The sequence below is a fragment of the Leuresthes tenuis genome, unplaced genomic scaffold (genome assembly GCF_036924035.1).
Source record: "Leuresthes tenuis unplaced genomic scaffold, fLeuTen1.0.hap1 SCAF_5, whole genome shotgun sequence".
NCBI classification, from domain to species: domain Eukaryota; kingdom Metazoa; phylum Chordata; class Actinopteri; order Atheriniformes; family Atherinopsidae; genus Leuresthes; species Leuresthes tenuis.
The window spans coordinates 10,734,788-10,752,907 of NW_027325359.1; the positions used below are offsets into that span (position 1 = coordinate 10,734,788).

Here is an 18,120-nt window from a genome sequence, read left to right on the forward strand (position 1 = left end):
TAGACTACAGGTCAGTTACCAGTCAGCTAGACAGAAACTGTTGGAGTTTTATAGTGATATAAGAGCAGGACAAATATTGGAATAGCTACAAATGCTGAAGGTTCATATGATAACCTTTCTTAATTGTTAGTTTTTATGGTGGTGGTGGTGGTGGTGGGAGGGGGGGGGGGGGGCAATCTTGATTTTTTTTTTTCCACTTTTAATAATGTATTCCATCCTAATTAGATATTAATAACATGGAATTATCACAAGTGGCTTTCAGATGTATTCAAGTGTGTTCGCGTGTGTATCTTGCATTAAAAAGGCAGTTATTTGCATGATACTTGCACACGATATGCGTGAAGATGCCCCTTGTTTAATACATGTAATGATAACAGAGAATGTAAACTACCCGAGGCCCGGTCATTAGATTCACAGATTTTCAGCATTAAGATTACTGGGGGGTACAGGTGCACAGGTTACTGGGGTGTGTTATGTAAAGAGGTTTCGAATACTGTGCCATCTTCATGTGTATATATGAGGAAAAGCACATCTTTCAATGTATTCCAGTGTACCACCTAGAAGTATGATCTCATGAATAAACCAATATCTAAATTGATCATTTTCTGACAGAATCACCAAAAATGGAACAATGTGTCTTTCTGAATGCAGAAATGAACATAGCACAAAAGTGTTATATAAAATAGCACAAGATGATGCTGATGTACTTAAAAACATAGCCGCTTAATGCATTTTATGTGAATAACAGTACAATTTGGGAAGATTTTCTCTTTTATAAGTCAACTGGGTCCTGGATTGTGACCCTTTTGCTTCCAAACGTCTAACTTGGAAGAGAAGTGACCTCTTTGTACTCAAGGCTGCTGCCATGTATATATGTGGTCATAAGTCTTGCTAATTTTAGATAAACAACAAATGATGGTATCCAAAAATAAATTCTCCAATGTCTCTATCAAGCTGTCACTCAACCTCTGAAGATGGCGTAAAAGAGGCTGAAAATTGATCATGCACATTTTTTCATCTATTACTCACTTATGTTCTGCAGTATTTTCACTTTATGTGAAAGATATATTAAAATATATTCTTTACATCAAAAAAGAAAAGGAAAGGTTTGTTAAGGTCTTAAATGATATCATGCTGTTACAGAATAATTTGGTGGCAGTGGGTCCCAAACACTTTGGCTTAAGAAAGCCGACAAAGAAGTCCAGTGGGGCAAATCTCAAATATCTATTTGTTCATCTATAGTCTATAGTCATCTATAGTTGTTAATAGTTCCGTTAAAGAGCGCTTCAGAACTTCTTAAGTGGTTTAACTATAAGCCCAAAAGAGAGAAAATCTCGACCTCTTTGATGTAAACCTAGACCAAATGGTCTTAAACCCATTGCTCAATTTATAAAGTTCATAAGTTAGGAACAACTTTACCTGCAAAAATACTATTTCTACATTATTATAAAAAAGTCATGTCTGTCATGTGAAATATTATAAATCACTCACAGACCACACTGAAATGTGAGTTAATTTTGCTGACACTTGCTTAAGTGTGGTTTGGACTGATTTAGTGTCCAAACATTTTACATTGTAGACTTAAGTCGAGCAAAGAGACTGGGAAACTTGATCTATCCAGTTTATAATTTCAACTGCCCACGAACGTCCATCCAAAGGTTTCCTGAAGGTTACTGTTTGCTGGATTACCGTATATGGGTAAAGTCTTACACATTATTCACACACCACCCAAAAAATAGAACTGTAGGCCTCAAGGCCTTGAATTATTTCAGTTACAGCACGGTAATAATGGCCATCAGCAGCAGAGGGAGCCCTGCCCCAAGCCGTGCCATGCTGTCCGGAAGACCACTGTAAATATTTTTGTGACGTTACGCTCCCATCCTCCCATTAAGAAGAACATCAGCAGCTCTGGCCCTGCAGCTTGTGACAGCGCTGTTCTATTTCCTCCTCTGTGCCAACTAACCCGAGTGTCTCTCTGATAACACGGCTGCTGAATTTTCTCCTGCATCCCCACCGCTGAGTCTCCTGCAGCTTGGTTCTTGTCTGTATCATGCAGAAAAGAAGGAAGCCAGAGCCGATCCAGCTGAACCCGATCCCTGATGGCAACACATTTAACGGCACCGGAGCTTCAGAGTGAGTGTCGATGATTATCTGATATTCACATTAGTGATACTCATCCACATCCTAATTGTGTTAGGTTCGTGACAGCAGCCAATAACGTGCGTGTATCTGCGTGCGTGTGTCTACGTTCGTGTGTAAACTGAGACCCTGCACCAGATGTGTGTGCCAGTGTGATCTTACTGAACAACCCGAAAGCTGCAACTAAAGATCATTGTACTTTGGTAATTGGTAATTGGTTGATTGTTAATATTAATGATAGATTTACATGTCTTGGGCTATCCATCCACTTTGCTCCGTGATTATTGAACAGTATTGTTATTTTACTCATTTCTCAAATGGACTGTAAAATGTCATAAAAGTGATTGATAAAAATCAAGAAATTGATATAAATTGATTTAAAAAAAAAAGTAGATTGCTGTATTAGTAAAAACCCAGGAATAAACAGAAAATCAAGCTTTCTGCTTCATAAATGTTTAAAAGCTATTGAAAGTGTCAGCAGCATATTTCTAGTTGTTGACTAATTGTTTTAGCTTTAACCAGCAGTGAGAAATCCTAATCCTGTCATTTTGGATGCTATAATTATGGTTTACTATTTAAAATGAAAAATCATTGCCTCCAGTTTGTGGACAATTTTCTTTTGTCTGTTTGTAAATCATTCCAAGCTCTTAATATTTGGACTGCTATCATAATTCATTTCATTTTCAATTTCTAGCTCAGTGTATTTTCACACTGATTCCCACTGTTAATGCCAGAGTTGTCACAAATTACTGTCATTACAGTGCATCCCACCATCACTGTCTGCAAAACACAGCTCTCTAGTGCTCTTTGAACTGACCTCTGCCGGGAGGCAGCATTTTGAATAATGAGTCTGTGAGGTTACGAAGTTGGGTGTGTAAGCCTGCTCCCTCCACTGTTTGTCAAAACATGGTAATGGAGAAATAAAACTCTTGTGACACCATGCTCGAGTCTAGTTCTAACTGCACAGAGGAACGCTCAGTCCTACAACCAGCTGGATCAGCTGAGTTAAGAATTCCGTAACCTGTGTTGTCATGGTAGGATTTTTCATAGTTTAAATCATAGGTCTGAAGACCATCAGTGGCAGCTAGAGGGGAATATTTTGTAACAAAATGCATTGGATTAAAATCTAATGTATCAAACATCAGTCTCAACATCAGTCAAAATAAAAAAGTGAGAAATACAATTTCCAAAAGTTAGTTGTCGCCCGTCAAATTGCATTTTTTAATCTATCCAATAAATCGATAATCAGAAAAGTTGCTAAATTCTTCTTTTTATTTAATCAGTTAATTGTTTAAGCTCTACTAATTCAGGAATGGGCTGACTTTAGCAGACACTACATGGAAAACATCTCAACTTTTTTTTTTACAAATTCTTCTATGTGAGCTGTACCTCTGCAATGTTCACTAGAACCTGTTGATGAGGACCTTGTGTTTGGCGAGAGCTGTACACATTCCTGCTGCTGCTGGTGCTTCAGGGCAGGCTGTAATGGGTAAGGGAGCAGCACTTTGGAGTTAGGCAACAATCAGGAACTCTGAATCAGGCATTTGGAATCCTCCCTGTGTATATGAGTGTGTGTATCCTCTAATACTGCTGCATTGTATGATAGTCTGTTGACAGATAGTCTACAGTCTGCCAGACTTGCTTTCCCTTAAATCTCACGCACTTTTTTGCTTAACTTTACATATAACTTAACTCCTGCAAGCCTCAACAAAGAGGTTTCTGAGTTCATGAAGAGATTGAATAAACCTAAACTCAGCATCTTATGTTAATGTGTTATACTCACACTGTTGCTATTTTACATGTGTTATAATCTACATAGAGAGGCTGCGTGGTCATTTTTGAGGCTTCAGTTTCACCAAAGCCAGACTTTTGAAATGCATATAAAAACACGTGTCTGATTGAAACCGTGCGAAATTGAGCTTATCTGGACTAACGCACCCAGATAATATCGTTCTTGCTTGATTTATCCATGCATGTTGACACAAATGGGCTTCAGCGCACAACACATGCTCCAGAGTTCGTTTTACATCTATTTCTGAAAACAGTAAAATATAAGTGTATTTTAATACAGTCAAATTCTCGATAAAGCTTTTCTCATTCACATATTTTATCAGATGGCTAAATGTGTCAGAAATTACCACTTAAAAGCGTCCCATTAAGATTAAGTGTCGACTCGCTGTTGCTTAAATAATTTCCAGACTGCTGCAATGCTCCATTAAAATTCTAAATTTAAAACATCATCATCAGACAATACCACCATTCACGTAACTTAAAGACGTCTGTACAGAGAATTCAGCTATAGTTTATGTACAATGAGCTCCCACAGAGAAGGTTAGAAGCGGCAGGTCTTGTATGTTACAGTGTTGGATGCATACTTGGATAAGGATGATGGTTCAGTTAAACCTGTAGCTCAGCTCACTTGGGTCTGTAACCCCCCCTCCCCAACAAAAGCACCATAAATTATAGTTGGAAAATGATTCAGCAGAGGAAACCAACACTTCCGAACTGAACTAATTACAGCCTTCTGGATCGTACATTTGAATTTATTGCAGGTTGTATGTGTATTTTAAAGTTTCAGCTTTGATTATGTTCTGATGAATGGCTGAATTAATTAAGTGATTAATCACTGTGACAGTCAGTTTAAAGTCTTGAGTTTTTGAATAACTTTAGATCGATGTGGACTGAGGAACCCTCTTAATCAAATCACCTCCTCTAGAGTCACCAATTTACATTCTGTAATCCAGCTTCAAGTATAAACTGATAGGCCTCTGAACTTGTGAGAGTTATGGAGAAACAGACCAATATTTTCGAAAAGTCAGACTGGCAAATTACCTCAAGAAAAATAGTTGTTTTTCTTAATTTCCAGACATTGATTCTGCAAGGATTTTAAGGAGCAAGATATGTGATGTATTTGTGTAGCTGAAGCTAGAGCTTTACAGAAATCTGATATAACTCTTCACAGACCAGTAAAGTAGAGTTAACATATTTTGGGTGATTCAGACTCACAGCTATTTGTCACATCTGGCATTTTGGTCTGTTACAAATGAAAAGTAGAGTTGTGTTGAATTTGAAACATTAACAAATCAATTAATTGGCCCAGTTACTTTAAGCGTTCTGGTGAGCCAAGACAGGGAACAAGCACGCACAATAACAGGACATTCCCAACATGGAATCAAGCCTTCATTAGGGCACCAGTGCTGTTCCTGCTATGAAAAGCACTTTATAAACTGTTTGCCAAAGTTTGATGACCTCAAGTAATCCTCAGTGTGACTTTAGCCATCTTGCCCTCATCACAGCAAAGATTTTTTTTTTTTACATGGATGTTAAAGACACAGGTGTTAGAACCCCAGCAGTTGCAGTGAGCTCGCAAGAACAATGGAATTTGACAGTTGGAATTTACTGTCAATACAAAAGATGTTCGTTCTGGAAATGAAATGTAAATCTATTAGATGACAAGAAATCCAGTCTAGTGTCTCAACTGTAGATGAAGCAAACAAGAAAAAAAAAAGCTGCTTTGAATAGGGAGGGAGGGAGGGAGGGAGGGAGGGAGGGAAAGGCTAGTGTTTCAAAACATGCACTGAGTATGCACTTTGTGTGGTGCAATTTGTACCACTACACAGGATGACCGCATGCTGACATTAGCTACCAAATGTGTTGCATAATGGTTGTGTATGAGCTGAATCCAATCGATAACCAGACTGTTGAAAAGGAATTGCCATTCCAGCACGCTAAATGCTTTTACAGCGTGAAATGGCTGGCAGCCTTTGAGAAAGTGTACTGAGTGGCCCACAGGATGCCAGCCAAGGATGGAGTAATAACACAGGAGATAGGAGAGCAAATTAAAACAGCCCTTTGTGATCAGATTTTGGAGGGAATGCTGGCAACAAATATATGCAACTTTACAGTATACGTCTGTATGTAGATAAGGAATTTCTCATTTTTTTCAGATTACCTGTGCAAATGAAGTTGAAGCAAGGCGATGATCTTTTTCCGTTGTGATCCATGATCATACATGTAAATGGATACTGAACAAAAAAACAAAAAAGATTGTGCCTCTTTATTGTGATGAATATATGGTTCTTAAACACATATATAAAAACACATACCATCTTTTCTGCAGCACCCTGTGGCAAGCAGCAGACATGCTCTCCTTGTTACCTTCATGTAACAAGTCTTCTTCCTCACATATTGTGTTGGACTGCTCCTCTTTTCCGTATCTTCCACCTCCTCCGCCTCCAGCTCTTGTCAACAAAACACCCACGCCACCCTCATCCAGCTGAAATTCAGCACTCCGTCTCCATGGATATGCAGGTTTGCTGTCAAAAAAATACAAGCACTTAACGCTCTCCTTGCTGTGTGAAGCTGCACGGAGAGGAGGGTGCACTGCCCTGCTCCAGCTGCTCTCCAGTGAGCTGTGGTTTAGTACAAAGTAGAAAAAAAGGAGAGATTATTATCACTAAGTTTGATGAAAGCCATAACATCACCAGATAATTCTATTTTAATGCAAGTATGGCAGATTATCACAAGGACTTGGAAATTATCACACTTTAGTCGGTGAAGTTGGGAGAGGCCCAAATCAGACAAGTTTTTGTGATTCAGTGATTGCTGCCAGCACACAAAAATGCAAACATTTGCATTTAACAAGTACGTCACTCAACTGGTATTTCCTGATAGAAGTGCCAAATGGCTTTGTGTATGGTGTGGAGAGTGTTTTGAGATAGTGTAGAGTGGATAAGGTCAGATGAAAACACACACTATTAACACCGTAAAGCTCATTGCCATGACAACAGTGGAGGAGTACAAATCAGAGGAACTGAAAGCTTCTTTAAAGTGGGATCTGAAAGGGGGAAATTGAAACAGGCTTGCTGCAGGCTTGTTGGTTTGCCCTTGGAGGCAGGTGCCATAGTGACCGTCACATCGAGGTCCGTCTGATTTTTGAGGATAATGATTTACAGAATATGATCTGGGTGCACACAGTGTGGATGTATTCATAAAGGAGTAGTTTTGTAAATAAAATTTGCATACAGTCTGAATGGATTCAATACGATACTTAAAAGCACCAATAATATGCTGATTTTTCTCTCTTTTTCATTCTGTGCTGTGAACAAGAACAAACTTGGAGGCACTACAGAAAAAGCTAGAGGAGCTTGAGTTGGATGAGCAGCAGCGGAAACGCTTAGAGGCCTTTCTGACCCAGAAGCAGAAGGTGGGAGAGCTGAGGGACGACGACTTTGAGAAGATCTGTGAGCTCGGTGCAGGCAATGGAGGCGTCGTCTTTAAGGTCTCACATCGACCCTCTGGTCTGATTATGGCGAGAAAGGTAAGCTGCATGTGCAACGTTAGTGATTGTGAAAAAGTTGTATTTACTTCCAAGAATGACTGTCGAACAGATATGTGTGCATTTGAGTAGTTTCAGCTTGAGTTGGTTTATCACGGACATGAATTTCAAGGTAATATTGGGCAGTCAGTTGCTTCTTTGATCTGTTTTGTGGCTGAGGTATACTGAGGCAGAGGGATTGTACAGCATACCTATTCCATAGGGAAAAAACTGTTTATTTCTGGTTTTCCTGTAAATAACTTACCTGTTTTACCACAAAGAAACAGATGCTATGCTCTACAACATGCATGCTCAGTTGAAAAAGATATTTTCCCATGTTGTTTCTGCCTTTTGCTTTGAATTTATCTCAACTTTGAAAATGAAAGTTAGTGAAGTTCTTACAATTTGAATTGTAGTGAAAAGAATTTCTGGATTTAAACGGCAATATGCAAGTGACGATCCAGCTCTGCTCAAACCTTTCATAACTTTGACACTCATCACTCATTAGATGATATGAAGGTTTTGTTTTGCTGCAATCTTTAGAATCCTGTTTACTGAAGCGATTTATTTGATCAAGGTCTGGTTGGAAAACAGCTCAAGAAATATTTTCTAACATTCAGCACCACTGAACTAATTATCAAAGTGGCTGTGGAACAAATGTGCACAACGTGGGTGTGATCGCAGAGTTTTCAAGGTGTCTTTTTCTCCATTATGACAGCTATTCTTGCAGACACAGACGTCACTGCCTTAAACTGATGAAATGGAGTCCAGTGGCTGTCACTGTCCTTCTACTGAAAAATGTGCAAAATGATGTTTCATTTGGCATTTACAATAAGTGTCATATGTCTATGAAACGAAAGCTGAGGTTTCCTGTGTTCCAGCTAATCCACTTGGAGATTAAACCAGCCATCAGGAACCAGATCATCCGGGAGCTACAGGTGCTACATGAGTGTAACTCGCCATACATTGTTGGCTTCTATGGGGCTTTTTACAGCGATGGAGAAATCAGCATCTGCATGGAGCATATGGTACAGATCTGTTAAGTTTTGCCTGCCAATGTTTTTCCATCTGCATTCACTTATGAGAGCATTATTTCCACAAACTGTACTTTAGGTGCCCAGATTTTTTTTCTTTTGTGTCCAGCCTGGTATAATAACAACTATTTGAGCTGTGTTCCACAAATATTTCTAAGAGCAAAATGCACTCCATATTTTTCCTTCCATATTACTTGTAGGATGGTGGCTCTCTGGACCAGTCACTGAAGAAAGCAGGCAAGATCCCAGAGCAGATCCTTGGCAAAGTCAGCATTGCTGTGCGTAGTTCCAGCACTCCTCCCACCTATTTCATTCTCTGGCAGGCACACTAATTATTTTTCTTGTGCATAAAACTGGATTTTCGAGGACTGATTATATATGAATACATACTAGAAGATCTTGTTTTGCAGTACCAAATATTCTGTGCTGTACTGTGCTTATATGCGTGTTTCTTTTTGTTTGTTTTATTAATAGGTCATTAAAGGGCTTTCCTACCTGCGGGAGAAGCATAAGATCATGCACAGAGGTCAATGACTATTACATTTACCATCCAATCTCCGCAGTAGGAATGAAATGTAGTGCAAAGCCAACATCAGATGTTTAAAGTTGGAATTTTTTATTCATTTATCTATTTATTCTAATCTGTGCTCAATTAGAATTTCCTACTTGAGATACACTAAAAAGAAGTTAAATAAAAAAAGTTGGGGCAACAAGACAAGTGATGTAATGCTAAAAGAAAAGAAAAAGGAAAACACCTGTGGGAGCATCTCAACTTATCATTTTAATTGGCAAAATGTTCGTAGGAGTTCCTTAGAAAGTCATCATCCACATCTGTTAAAGGCTATAATCCGCCAAACCAATGTGAAGACCCAGCTGTGACAAAGGGCTCCCTCTTGTGTCTCCTTACATTTCCAGCATCTGGTTAAAAAAAAAAAAGGAAAAACTCCATCTGCAGATGAGGCTGTATGATCATCGGCTGCATCAACAACACTAGGAAAATATTTAGCTTACAAGTCTACTACAGTTTGTGTCCTCAGTTTCCAAACCCTGATAAACAGACACCATAAATAACAGAGGCAACATTGATTGTTCAACAGCTGCCTATTCTCAGACTTGGAAAAATTGCAAACCTGTCCTTTTTTTTAAATTTTGTAATAAATTACAATTACTTACAATGTCAGATGCATCTTAGTCTTTGCTTGTAATGAAATGTTAAAAGACATGAACCCTGCAGCATTCGCTGCACTGCTTACTGTCCCCTGCTGAACGCTGCATGCCCCTCTTTCAGATGTCAAGCCTTCCAACATCCTGGTGAATTCCCGTGGTGAGATCAAGCTGTGTGACTTTGGTGTGAGCGGACAGCTCATAGACTCCATGGCCAACTCCTTCGTGGGTACTCGCTCTTACATGTCGGTGAGTTCAAGAAATGTGTAGGCTTTCAGATTTCTGCGACAAAGGTCTCAGATGTATTTTTGGAAAATAACCAGATCTCTTTATCTGTACCTTTTGAACTGGCAAGTCGGTAACTGCTGCTGTAGCGGCTGATAATTGTGATTTGTGCAGCCAGAGCGTTTACAGGGGACCCACTACTCTGTTCAATCAGACATCTGGAGTATGGGTTTGTCTCTAGTTGAAATGGCCATTGGACGCTTCCCTATCCCCCCACCTGATTCTAAGGAGTTGGAACAGATTTTTGGATTCCCAGTGGAAGGAGAGGCAACCTCCAGCGAGTCTTCCCCAAAACCACAGCCTCCTGGGCGGCCAGGCAGTTGTAAGTTTTGAGAAGCATTATTCAGCAGGATTTTCACTCTCAGCAACCTTTTTCATATATTACTGTATCCCTCCCAAAGCATATGGACCAGACAGCAGACCTCCGATGGCTATATTCGAGCTGCTTGATTATATTGTCAATGAGGTGAGTTTGTGCACAATATTTGCACGCTGTCATGACCATGCATCTGCTCACATTTTAGAAATAATACTGTGCCAAACTGTGCTTTATTTTCAGCCTCCACCAAAGCTGCCTGCAATATTTAGCTCTGAATTCCAGGACTTTGTTAATAAGTGGTATGTAGTAGAAAGGATTTTATTTACATGAAAATCAAGGTGATCATCATTTTATGCCACCTACTGCTTTTCAAACTGATTTCATATTCTAAGACTTTGTTTCCGTTGCAGCTTGATTAAAAATCCTGCAGAGCGAGCAGATTTGAAGCAGTTGATGGTGAGTGTTTGCATTTCACTGCATTTCTACCATCTAAATTCTTGAATATTTTACCATTGTAAACTTTCATTTTCAGGTGCATCCTTTTATTAAACAGTCTGAGGCAGAGGAAGTGGACTTTGCTGGCTGGTTATGTAGCACCATTGGACTTAGTCAACCTGTGACACCCACCCATGGTACTGCAATGTGAGATCTGCCCCCTGAATGACATCACAAAGTCCTCTAAAGACCAGTTTTTATTATTCTTGAAGAAAATGTTTATACAGAGTAAGCAATGGATCCAAGTTGTGCAATCAATGGTTGAATATTTAGTGTGCAAACCTACATGCCAAGTTAAATTATAAAGTCAATTCTGGGCAACCTTGCAGGCCCAACAGAAAAGCCATCTTTTTCTAAAGAAAGTTTTGAAAAATGCTGCTACACCTTGTGCGTGATATTCCTTTTATCCCTGCCCCACACCCTTTACATGGCAAAAAGTCTCACCTTTGTTAGCTTATGTGATATTAGTCTTGTGAATTAAAAGTTTGAATGACACCAATGGCTCGTATTTGAAAGAACTGATTTATTCATTGAACTCCAGTCTGTATGTAAAGATTTATGCCTTGGGTTGAGCAGGTGCTGCCTTCTTTACGGGCCTTTTCTTGGGTTTCAGCATCTTGGCCTTGATCTACGGAAAGACGAGAGCAAACAAGAACTCTGCGTCACTATCAGCAGTTTCAGTCTTTACTTCCATCTGGAGATGCTGTCTAACTATCAAGTACTTACAGCAGGGTCGTGCTGCAGGATGGCATGACGTCGTGCCGTCTTGGCGTAGGGGTTCAGTTTGAGCATTATCTTCAGATTCTTCAGAGGATTCTTCTTCAGAACTCTGCGGTTGATCTTCTTGCTGTAATGACAGTAAAGCTCAAGTTAAGCAGTGAACATCTGAAAAACTAACACATAAGTGATTCACTTTGTGCATTACTCAGGACTTCCATATAATCAGGGTTCAGAAACACGGACCTGAAGTGGAAAATCATCACAGTTGACGGGACAAAAGTTTAAAATAAGGGAATGACACGTACTTGGGAGCACGAAGTGCTTTCTGGATCTCCTCACTCTTCAGAATCCTGCTCAGATCTGTGTTGGTCATCTTGTGCATTGGAAGGCTGAAACAAGAAGCATTTATAAAGTAAGCTTCTACTGAATGGAAACCTGTGAACAGTAAAACTTGATGAATACTGTGCTGCTAAAACTCAGAACTTCGTTAAATATCACATAGTTCAAAAACACGGACCATGAAGTGGAAGCTCATCACTGTGACATACAGATACAACATAATGTATATTTTAAATGTAGTACAGGCAGCAGAGTAAACCAACACTCACTTGTAGCCGATCTTCAGGGAGGATGGTTTACGCCAGGTGCCGTACAGTTCATCCAGCTTGCGGAAAGCGCTTTCAGTCCAGATGCAGAACCGTCCGACATGACCACCAGGAGCGAGCCTCAGCAGGTTCAGTTTGTTCACGTTCTGCAGAGTGATGCCTGCATAATACAGACCAACACTTGTACAATGAGGAATCCATTTATTCAATGGGAAAAACTAGTCCATATCAAGTCAAACCATTCAACGCTATGATCCATAACATTTAAGACTTTAGAGAATATTTGCATGAATACAGAGCTTTCCAAAGTTAAAAGCATTAAAATGAGTTATTGTCCGTTTCCCTGTCATCCATTTTCATCTTTATTGCATCACATGATAAAGCGTTAGCAGATCAAGCTATGAGATCCATTTGCCTTGAATCATTTTTATGCACAGTTAATTCACCTGGAATATTCCTGAAGGCTTTGGTTAAACCAGCGTCTTGGTTGTAGATGATGCACGGCCCTTTGCGCTGGATCCGTCTACGGTTCCTCATCTTACCCTTACCAGCACGCATGCGCTGAGAGGCGTAGACCTGAGAACACAAAGTTTATATGAATCTAATGAGCCAATTAGAAAAGAGGTGGAATAAAGAAAGAATGTCTCTAATAAAAAAAAAGTGAATCCATTATGAAAAGTCCAACTATTCACAATGAATCCCACCAAAAGATAATTCTGAACTCATTGCCAAATTCCATAAAATACCAGTATCAGACAACCATCATCAATTTATACTTCACTTAAATGAGTTTTGGTTTGTTTAAATGTTAGGATTTCAGTCTCTCTGGTGAGTGAAGCAGCCTCGAGTTTAATTGTTGAATCTTATTCACCTTCTTGATGTCATTCCAGGCTTTAAGCTTCTTCAGCAGCAGCACTGCCTCCTTGGTCTTCTTGTAGCCTTCAACTTTGTCTTCAACTACCAATGGAACCTCAGGGATTTCCTCAATGCGGTGTCCTGATAAACAACACCTTCATGTCAGCCAAAGATAAGCCACAAACAAGCTGACATGGTGCCAATGTTACCTGAGCTTGCTCAGAATTTAAAATCACATCAATACTCTGACAGCTTTACGACAGCAGGCAACTGTCACCGTTCACAGAATCAGACGCAAATTACACCATCACAGCAAATCAAATTTGAGGTAAACTGTCTGAACTGACCACTTAAGAGTACATATGTCATGTAATTACAGTTTAGGAGCTTACCCTTGGACATCACAAGCGCAGGAATAGCAGAGGCAGCCAGGGCAGAGCAAACGGCATAACGCTTCTGGGGTGTATTGATCCTGCGGTGCCAACGGCGCCAGGTTTTAGTGGGAGCAAACATGCGACCACCACGACACATCTAAAGTAAAGTCAAGGAAGTCTGACATTCAAGTGACAAGCGCTGAAAATACTTTATACCTGCTCAGACTCAATGTTCACCATCCATCTGTGCCAGCATATGACAGTAGGCATTCTGTCACTGGTCACAGAGTCAGACGCAAATTACACCATCACAGCAAGTCTGCTTATTTAGATGTCCGTGGCATCTAGATTATAAATGGTGAAACAGCTCATCTCTGGCCAAAAGGATACATTTCCAAACGCACCCTGACCAGAACGGTGAGTACCACCCCCCTTAACACGGGGGATACGTGCCACAGCTCTTCCTGTTCCCCAGGACTCTGCACTGGTCTGGTGACCTGAAATGTATACATTCAATTCAATATAAATATACAATCACCGTGCACTAGATATTAAAACATACATGCAGAAATGACCATAAATGCACTCACCTGCCAGTTTGCTGACAGCATACAGCTGGTGATCATTTTGCACATGTTGGTGTGCACAAAGTTGACATCAGGATGAATTGGGGCCTTGAACACAGCAGGCATGACTACATTTTTGTAGTCATCTGAAAGCCAATACGTTTCTTGAACTCACCGACATGCAGGAGCGAGTACCCACAAAGGAGTTGGTCATGTAGTGCATGAGCAGTACGAAGGCCTCCGAAAGACCAGTTTTTCTACTATTCTTGAAGAAAATGTTTATATAGAATAAGCAAAGGATCCAAGTTGTGCAATCAATGGTTGAATATTTAGTGTGCAAACCTACATGCCAAGTTAAATTATAAAGTCAATTCTGGGCAACCTTGCAGGCCCAACAGAAAAGCCATCTTTTTCTAAAGAAAGTTTTGAAAAATGCTGCTACACCTTGTGCGTGATATTCCTTTTATCCCTGCCCCACACCCTTTACATGGCAAAAAGTCTCACCTTTGTTAGCTTATGTGATATTAGTCTTGTGAATTAAAAGTTTGAATGACACCCATGACTCGTATTTGAAAGAACTGATTTATTCATTGAACTCCAGTCTGTATGTAAAGATTTATGCCTTGGGTTGAGCAGGTGCTGCCTTCTTTACGGGCCTTTTCTTGGGTTTCAGCATCTTGGCCTTGATCTACGGAAAGACGAGAGCAAACAAGAACTCTGCGTCACTATCAACAGTTTCAGTCTTTACTTCCATCTGGAGATGCTGTCTAACTATCAAGTACTTACAGCAGGGTCGTGCTGCAGGATGGCATGACGTCGTGCCGTCTTGGCGTAGGGGTTCAGTTTGAGCATTATCTTCAGATTCTTCAGAGGATTCTTCTTCAGAACTCTGCGGTTGATCTTCTTGCTGTAATGACAGTAAAGCTCAAGTTAAGCAGTGAACATCTGAAAAACTAACACATAAGTGATTCACTTTGTGCATTACTCAGGACTTCCATATAATCAGGGTTCAGAAACACGGACCTGAAGTGGAAAATCATCACAGTTGACGGGACAAAAGTTTAAAATAAGGGAATGACACGTACTTGGGAGCACGAAGTGCTTTCTGGATCTCCTCACTCTTCAGAATCCTGCTCAGATCTGTGTTGGTCATCTTGTGCATTGGAAGGCTGAAACAAGAAGCATTTATAAAGTAAGCTTCTACTGAATGGAAACCTATGAACAGTAAAACTTGATGAATACTGTGCTGCTAAAACTCAGAACTTCGTTAAATATCACATAGTTCAAAAACACGGACCATGAAGTGGAAGCTCATCACTGTGACATACAGATACAACATAATGTATATTTTAAATGTAGTACAGGCAGCAGAGTACTCCAACACTCACTTGTAGCCGATCTTCAGGGAGGATGGTTTACGCCAGGTGCCGTACAGTTCATCCAGCTTGCGGAAAGCGCTTTCAGTCCAGATGCAGAACCGTCCGACATGACCACCAGGAGCGAGCCTCAGCAGGTTCAGTTTGTTCACGTTCTGCAGAGTGATGCCTGCATAATACAGACCAACACTTGTACAATGAGGAATCCATTTATTCAATGGGAAAAACTAGTCCATATCAAGTCAAACCATTCAACGCTATGATCCATAACATTTAAGACTTTAGAGAATATTTGCATGAATACAGAGCTTTCCAAAGTTAAAATCATTAAAAGGAGTTATTGTCTGTTTCCCTGTCATCCATTTTCATCTTTATTGCATCATATGATAAAGCGTTAGCAGATCAAGCTATGAGATCCATTTGCCTTAAATCATTTTTATGCAGACAGTTAATTCACCTGGAATATTCCTGAAGGCTTTGGTTAAACCAGCGTCTTGGTTGTAGATGATGCACGGCCCTTTGCGCTGGATCCGTCTACGGTTCCTCATCTTACCCTTACCAGCACGCATGCGCTGAGAGGCGTAGACCTGAGAACACAAAGTTTATATGAATCTAATGAGCCAATTAGAAAAGAGGTGGAATAAAGAAAGAATGTCTATAATAAAAAAAAAGTGAATCCATTATGAAAAATCCAACTATTCATGATGAATCCCACCAAAAGATAATTCTGAACTCAATGCCAAATTCCATAAAATACCAGTATCAGATAACCATTATCAATTAGTACTTCACTTGAATGAGTTTTGGTTTGTTTAAATGTTAGGATTTCAGTCTCTCTTGTGAGTGAAGCAGCCTCAAGTTTAATTGTTGAATCTTATTCACCTTCTTGATGTCATTCCAGGCTTTAAGCTTCTTCAGCAGCAGCACTGCCTCCTTGGTCTTCTTGTAGCCTTCAACTTTGTCTTCAACTACCAATGGAACCTCAGGGATTTCCTCAATGCGGTGTCCTGATAAACAACACCTTCATGTCAGCCAAAGATAAGCCACAAACAAGCTGACACGGTGCCAATGTTACCTGAGCTTACTCAGAATTTAAAATCACATTAATACTCTGACAGCTTTACGACAGCAGGCAACTGTCACCGTTCACAGAATCAGACGCAAATTACACCATCACGGCAAATCAAATTTGAGGTAAACGGTCTGAACTGACCACTTAAGAGTACATATGTCATGTAATTACATTTTAGGAGCTTACCCTTGGACATCACAAGCGCAGGAATAGCAGAGGCAGCCAGGGCAGAGCAAACGGCATAACGCTTCTGGGGTGTATTGATCCTGCGGTGCCAACGGCGCCAGGTTTTAGTGGGAGCAAACATGCGACCACCACGACACATCTAAAGTAAAGTCAAGGAAGTCTGACATTCAAGTGACAAACGCTGAAAATACTTTATACCTGCTCAGACTCAATGTTCACCATACATCTGTGCCAGCATATGACAGTAGGCATTCTGTCACTGGTCACAGAGTCAGACGCAAATTACACCATCACAGCAAGTCTGCTTATTTAGATGTCCATGGAATCTAGATTATAAATGGTGAAACAGTTCATCTCTGGCCAAAAGGATACATTTCCGAACGCACCCTGACCAGAACGGTGAGTACCACCACCCCTCACACGGGGAATACGGGCCACAGCTCTTCCTGTTCCCCAGGACTCTGCACTGGTCTGGTGACCTGAAACGTACACATTCAATTCAATATAAATATACAATCACCGTGCACTAGATATTAAAACATACATGCAGAAAGACCCCTCATGAGCAAATGCACTCACCTGCCAGTTCGCTGACAGCATATGGCTGGCGATTATTTTTGCGCATGTTGGTGTGCACAAAGTTAACAACATCAGGGCGAATTGGGGCCTTGAAAATAGCAGGCATGACTACATTTTTGCCTGAGGATTCTCCTTTCTCGGAATACACCGAGATGAGGGGTCGGGCACAGGCCTAAAATAATGAAACAAATATTAAGCTTCACATATTCTTGAGTAACAAACATAATATAAACAATCAACTGAATAAATACGTATATATTTGATCAAGTGTAAAAACTTATTTTCCGTTAAGTTTGTCCTAACGGTCTAACTTTTCCTATTACAGTAAAGTATGTCTCCCGGTGAAAAAAAACGTATACAATATAAGTGCAATATCCATGCACGTGTAATGATCCAAATCTTTCTCAACTGAGCCCAGACGAAATCTGTTAATGTTAGCCTCATCTTAGCACATTTCTGCTACCATGACTTCACACGCTCGTTTTAACGTTACCCTGAACACTCCCTGGAAATAAGGAAATCCCTAAGAGGAGACCAAATTGTCTTCAGTGATGGAATATGCCTCAAATGCGAGAATATAGCCATCGTTAAAACACATCAGTTTAGTGTACTGCCACTAAAGAAAAAGCTACACGTGTAACTTGGTTGAGCTACTCATAGTGCTTGTCCAAAATGGCCCCTCGTGTTAGCTTTGCTAGCCAAGAGCGTTCCCTTCACTGCTCAATTTTATTTAAACATGAAGTTTTCAAAAACAAATCTTACATAATTATTCACGATGTGTATAAAATTAAATAAACGGAACGCATTCTATCGGTCACCAACAGTTATATGAGTGCATTTCTCACCATTTTCGGTAACTAGTTTTCGGCTCGCCGGTAACCACGCACCACACGCTATGGCGGCCACAGTGAAAAGGAAGTTGGTAAGTCACCCGTTATGCTTTATGCCTCCGCCTCAGAAGAGACCACTTCCGTTGACAGCATTATTTCGTCCATTTTTGTGCTTAACTTCCTACAAAGACAATTTATTCAATT

At 40.2% G+C, this 18,120-nt stretch overlaps 2 protein-coding genes, 8 non-coding genes and 1 pseudogene across 10 annotated transcripts; 1 reads left to right on the top strand and 10 right to left on the bottom strand.

Annotated features, from left to right (window-relative positions):
* Positions 1 to 1,889: 1,889 nt before the first annotated feature.
* Positions 1,890 to 11,373, top strand: map2k1 (mitogen-activated protein kinase kinase 1). Its single transcript, XM_072385920.1, has 11 exons — positions 1,890 to 2,133; positions 7,249 to 7,459; positions 8,338 to 8,484; positions 8,691 to 8,768; positions 8,965 to 9,016; positions 9,779 to 9,903; positions 10,054 to 10,261; positions 10,341 to 10,405; positions 10,499 to 10,557; positions 10,669 to 10,714; positions 10,791 to 11,373. The coding sequence occupies exons 1-11, from the start codon at positions 2,051 to 2,053 to the stop codon at positions 10,902 to 10,904; spliced, it is 1,188 nt and encodes a 395-aa protein (XP_072242021.1). The 5' UTR covers positions 1,890 to 2,050; the 3' UTR covers positions 10,905 to 11,373.
* Positions 11,262 to 14,087, bottom strand: LOC140306526 (large ribosomal subunit protein uL4A-like; annotated as a pseudogene).
* LOC140307832 (small nucleolar RNA SNORD18) lies at positions 11,675 to 11,741 on the bottom strand. The gene has a single exon (XR_011915862.1). It is a non-coding gene; the product is annotated as a small nucleolar RNA SNORD18 (small nucleolar RNA).
* LOC140307830 (small nucleolar RNA SNORD18) lies at positions 11,946 to 12,016 on the bottom strand. The gene has a single exon (XR_011915860.1). It is a non-coding gene; the product is annotated as a small nucleolar RNA SNORD18 (small nucleolar RNA).
* Positions 13,150 to 13,248, bottom strand: LOC140307838 (small nucleolar RNA SNORD16). The gene has a single exon (XR_011915867.1). It is a non-coding gene; the product is annotated as a small nucleolar RNA SNORD16 (small nucleolar RNA).
* LOC140307835 (small nucleolar RNA SNORD16) lies at positions 13,525 to 13,623 on the bottom strand. The gene has a single exon (XR_011915864.1). It is a non-coding gene; the product is annotated as a small nucleolar RNA SNORD16 (small nucleolar RNA).
* Positions 14,088 to 14,441: 354 nt separating the features above from the next.
* Positions 14,442 to 18,031, bottom strand: LOC140307155 (large ribosomal subunit protein uL4A). Its single transcript, XM_072385921.1, has 10 exons — positions 17,932 to 18,031; positions 17,087 to 17,258; positions 16,880 to 16,986; positions 16,508 to 16,646; positions 16,132 to 16,256; positions 15,707 to 15,836; positions 15,262 to 15,418; positions 14,959 to 15,042; positions 14,660 to 14,780; positions 14,442 to 14,561 (listed from the first exon to the last, which is right to left on the bottom strand). The coding sequence occupies exons 1-10, from the start codon at positions 17,932 to 17,934 to the stop codon at positions 14,490 to 14,492; spliced, it is 1,110 nt and encodes a 369-aa protein (XP_072242022.1). The 5' UTR covers positions 17,935 to 18,031; the 3' UTR covers positions 14,442 to 14,489.
* Positions 14,855 to 14,921, bottom strand: LOC140307833 (small nucleolar RNA SNORD18). Its single transcript, XR_011915863.1, has one exon. It is a non-coding gene; the product is annotated as a small nucleolar RNA SNORD18 (small nucleolar RNA).
* LOC140307831 (small nucleolar RNA SNORD18) lies at positions 15,126 to 15,196 on the bottom strand. The gene has a single exon (XR_011915861.1). It is a non-coding gene; the product is annotated as a small nucleolar RNA SNORD18 (small nucleolar RNA).
* On the bottom strand, positions 16,332 to 16,430 carry LOC140307839 (small nucleolar RNA SNORD16). Its single transcript, XR_011915868.1, has one exon. It is a non-coding gene; the product is annotated as a small nucleolar RNA SNORD16 (small nucleolar RNA).
* On the bottom strand, positions 16,707 to 16,805 carry LOC140307837 (small nucleolar RNA SNORD16). Its single transcript, XR_011915866.1, has one exon. It is a non-coding gene; the product is annotated as a small nucleolar RNA SNORD16 (small nucleolar RNA).
* Positions 18,032 to 18,120: the final 89 nt, after the last annotated feature.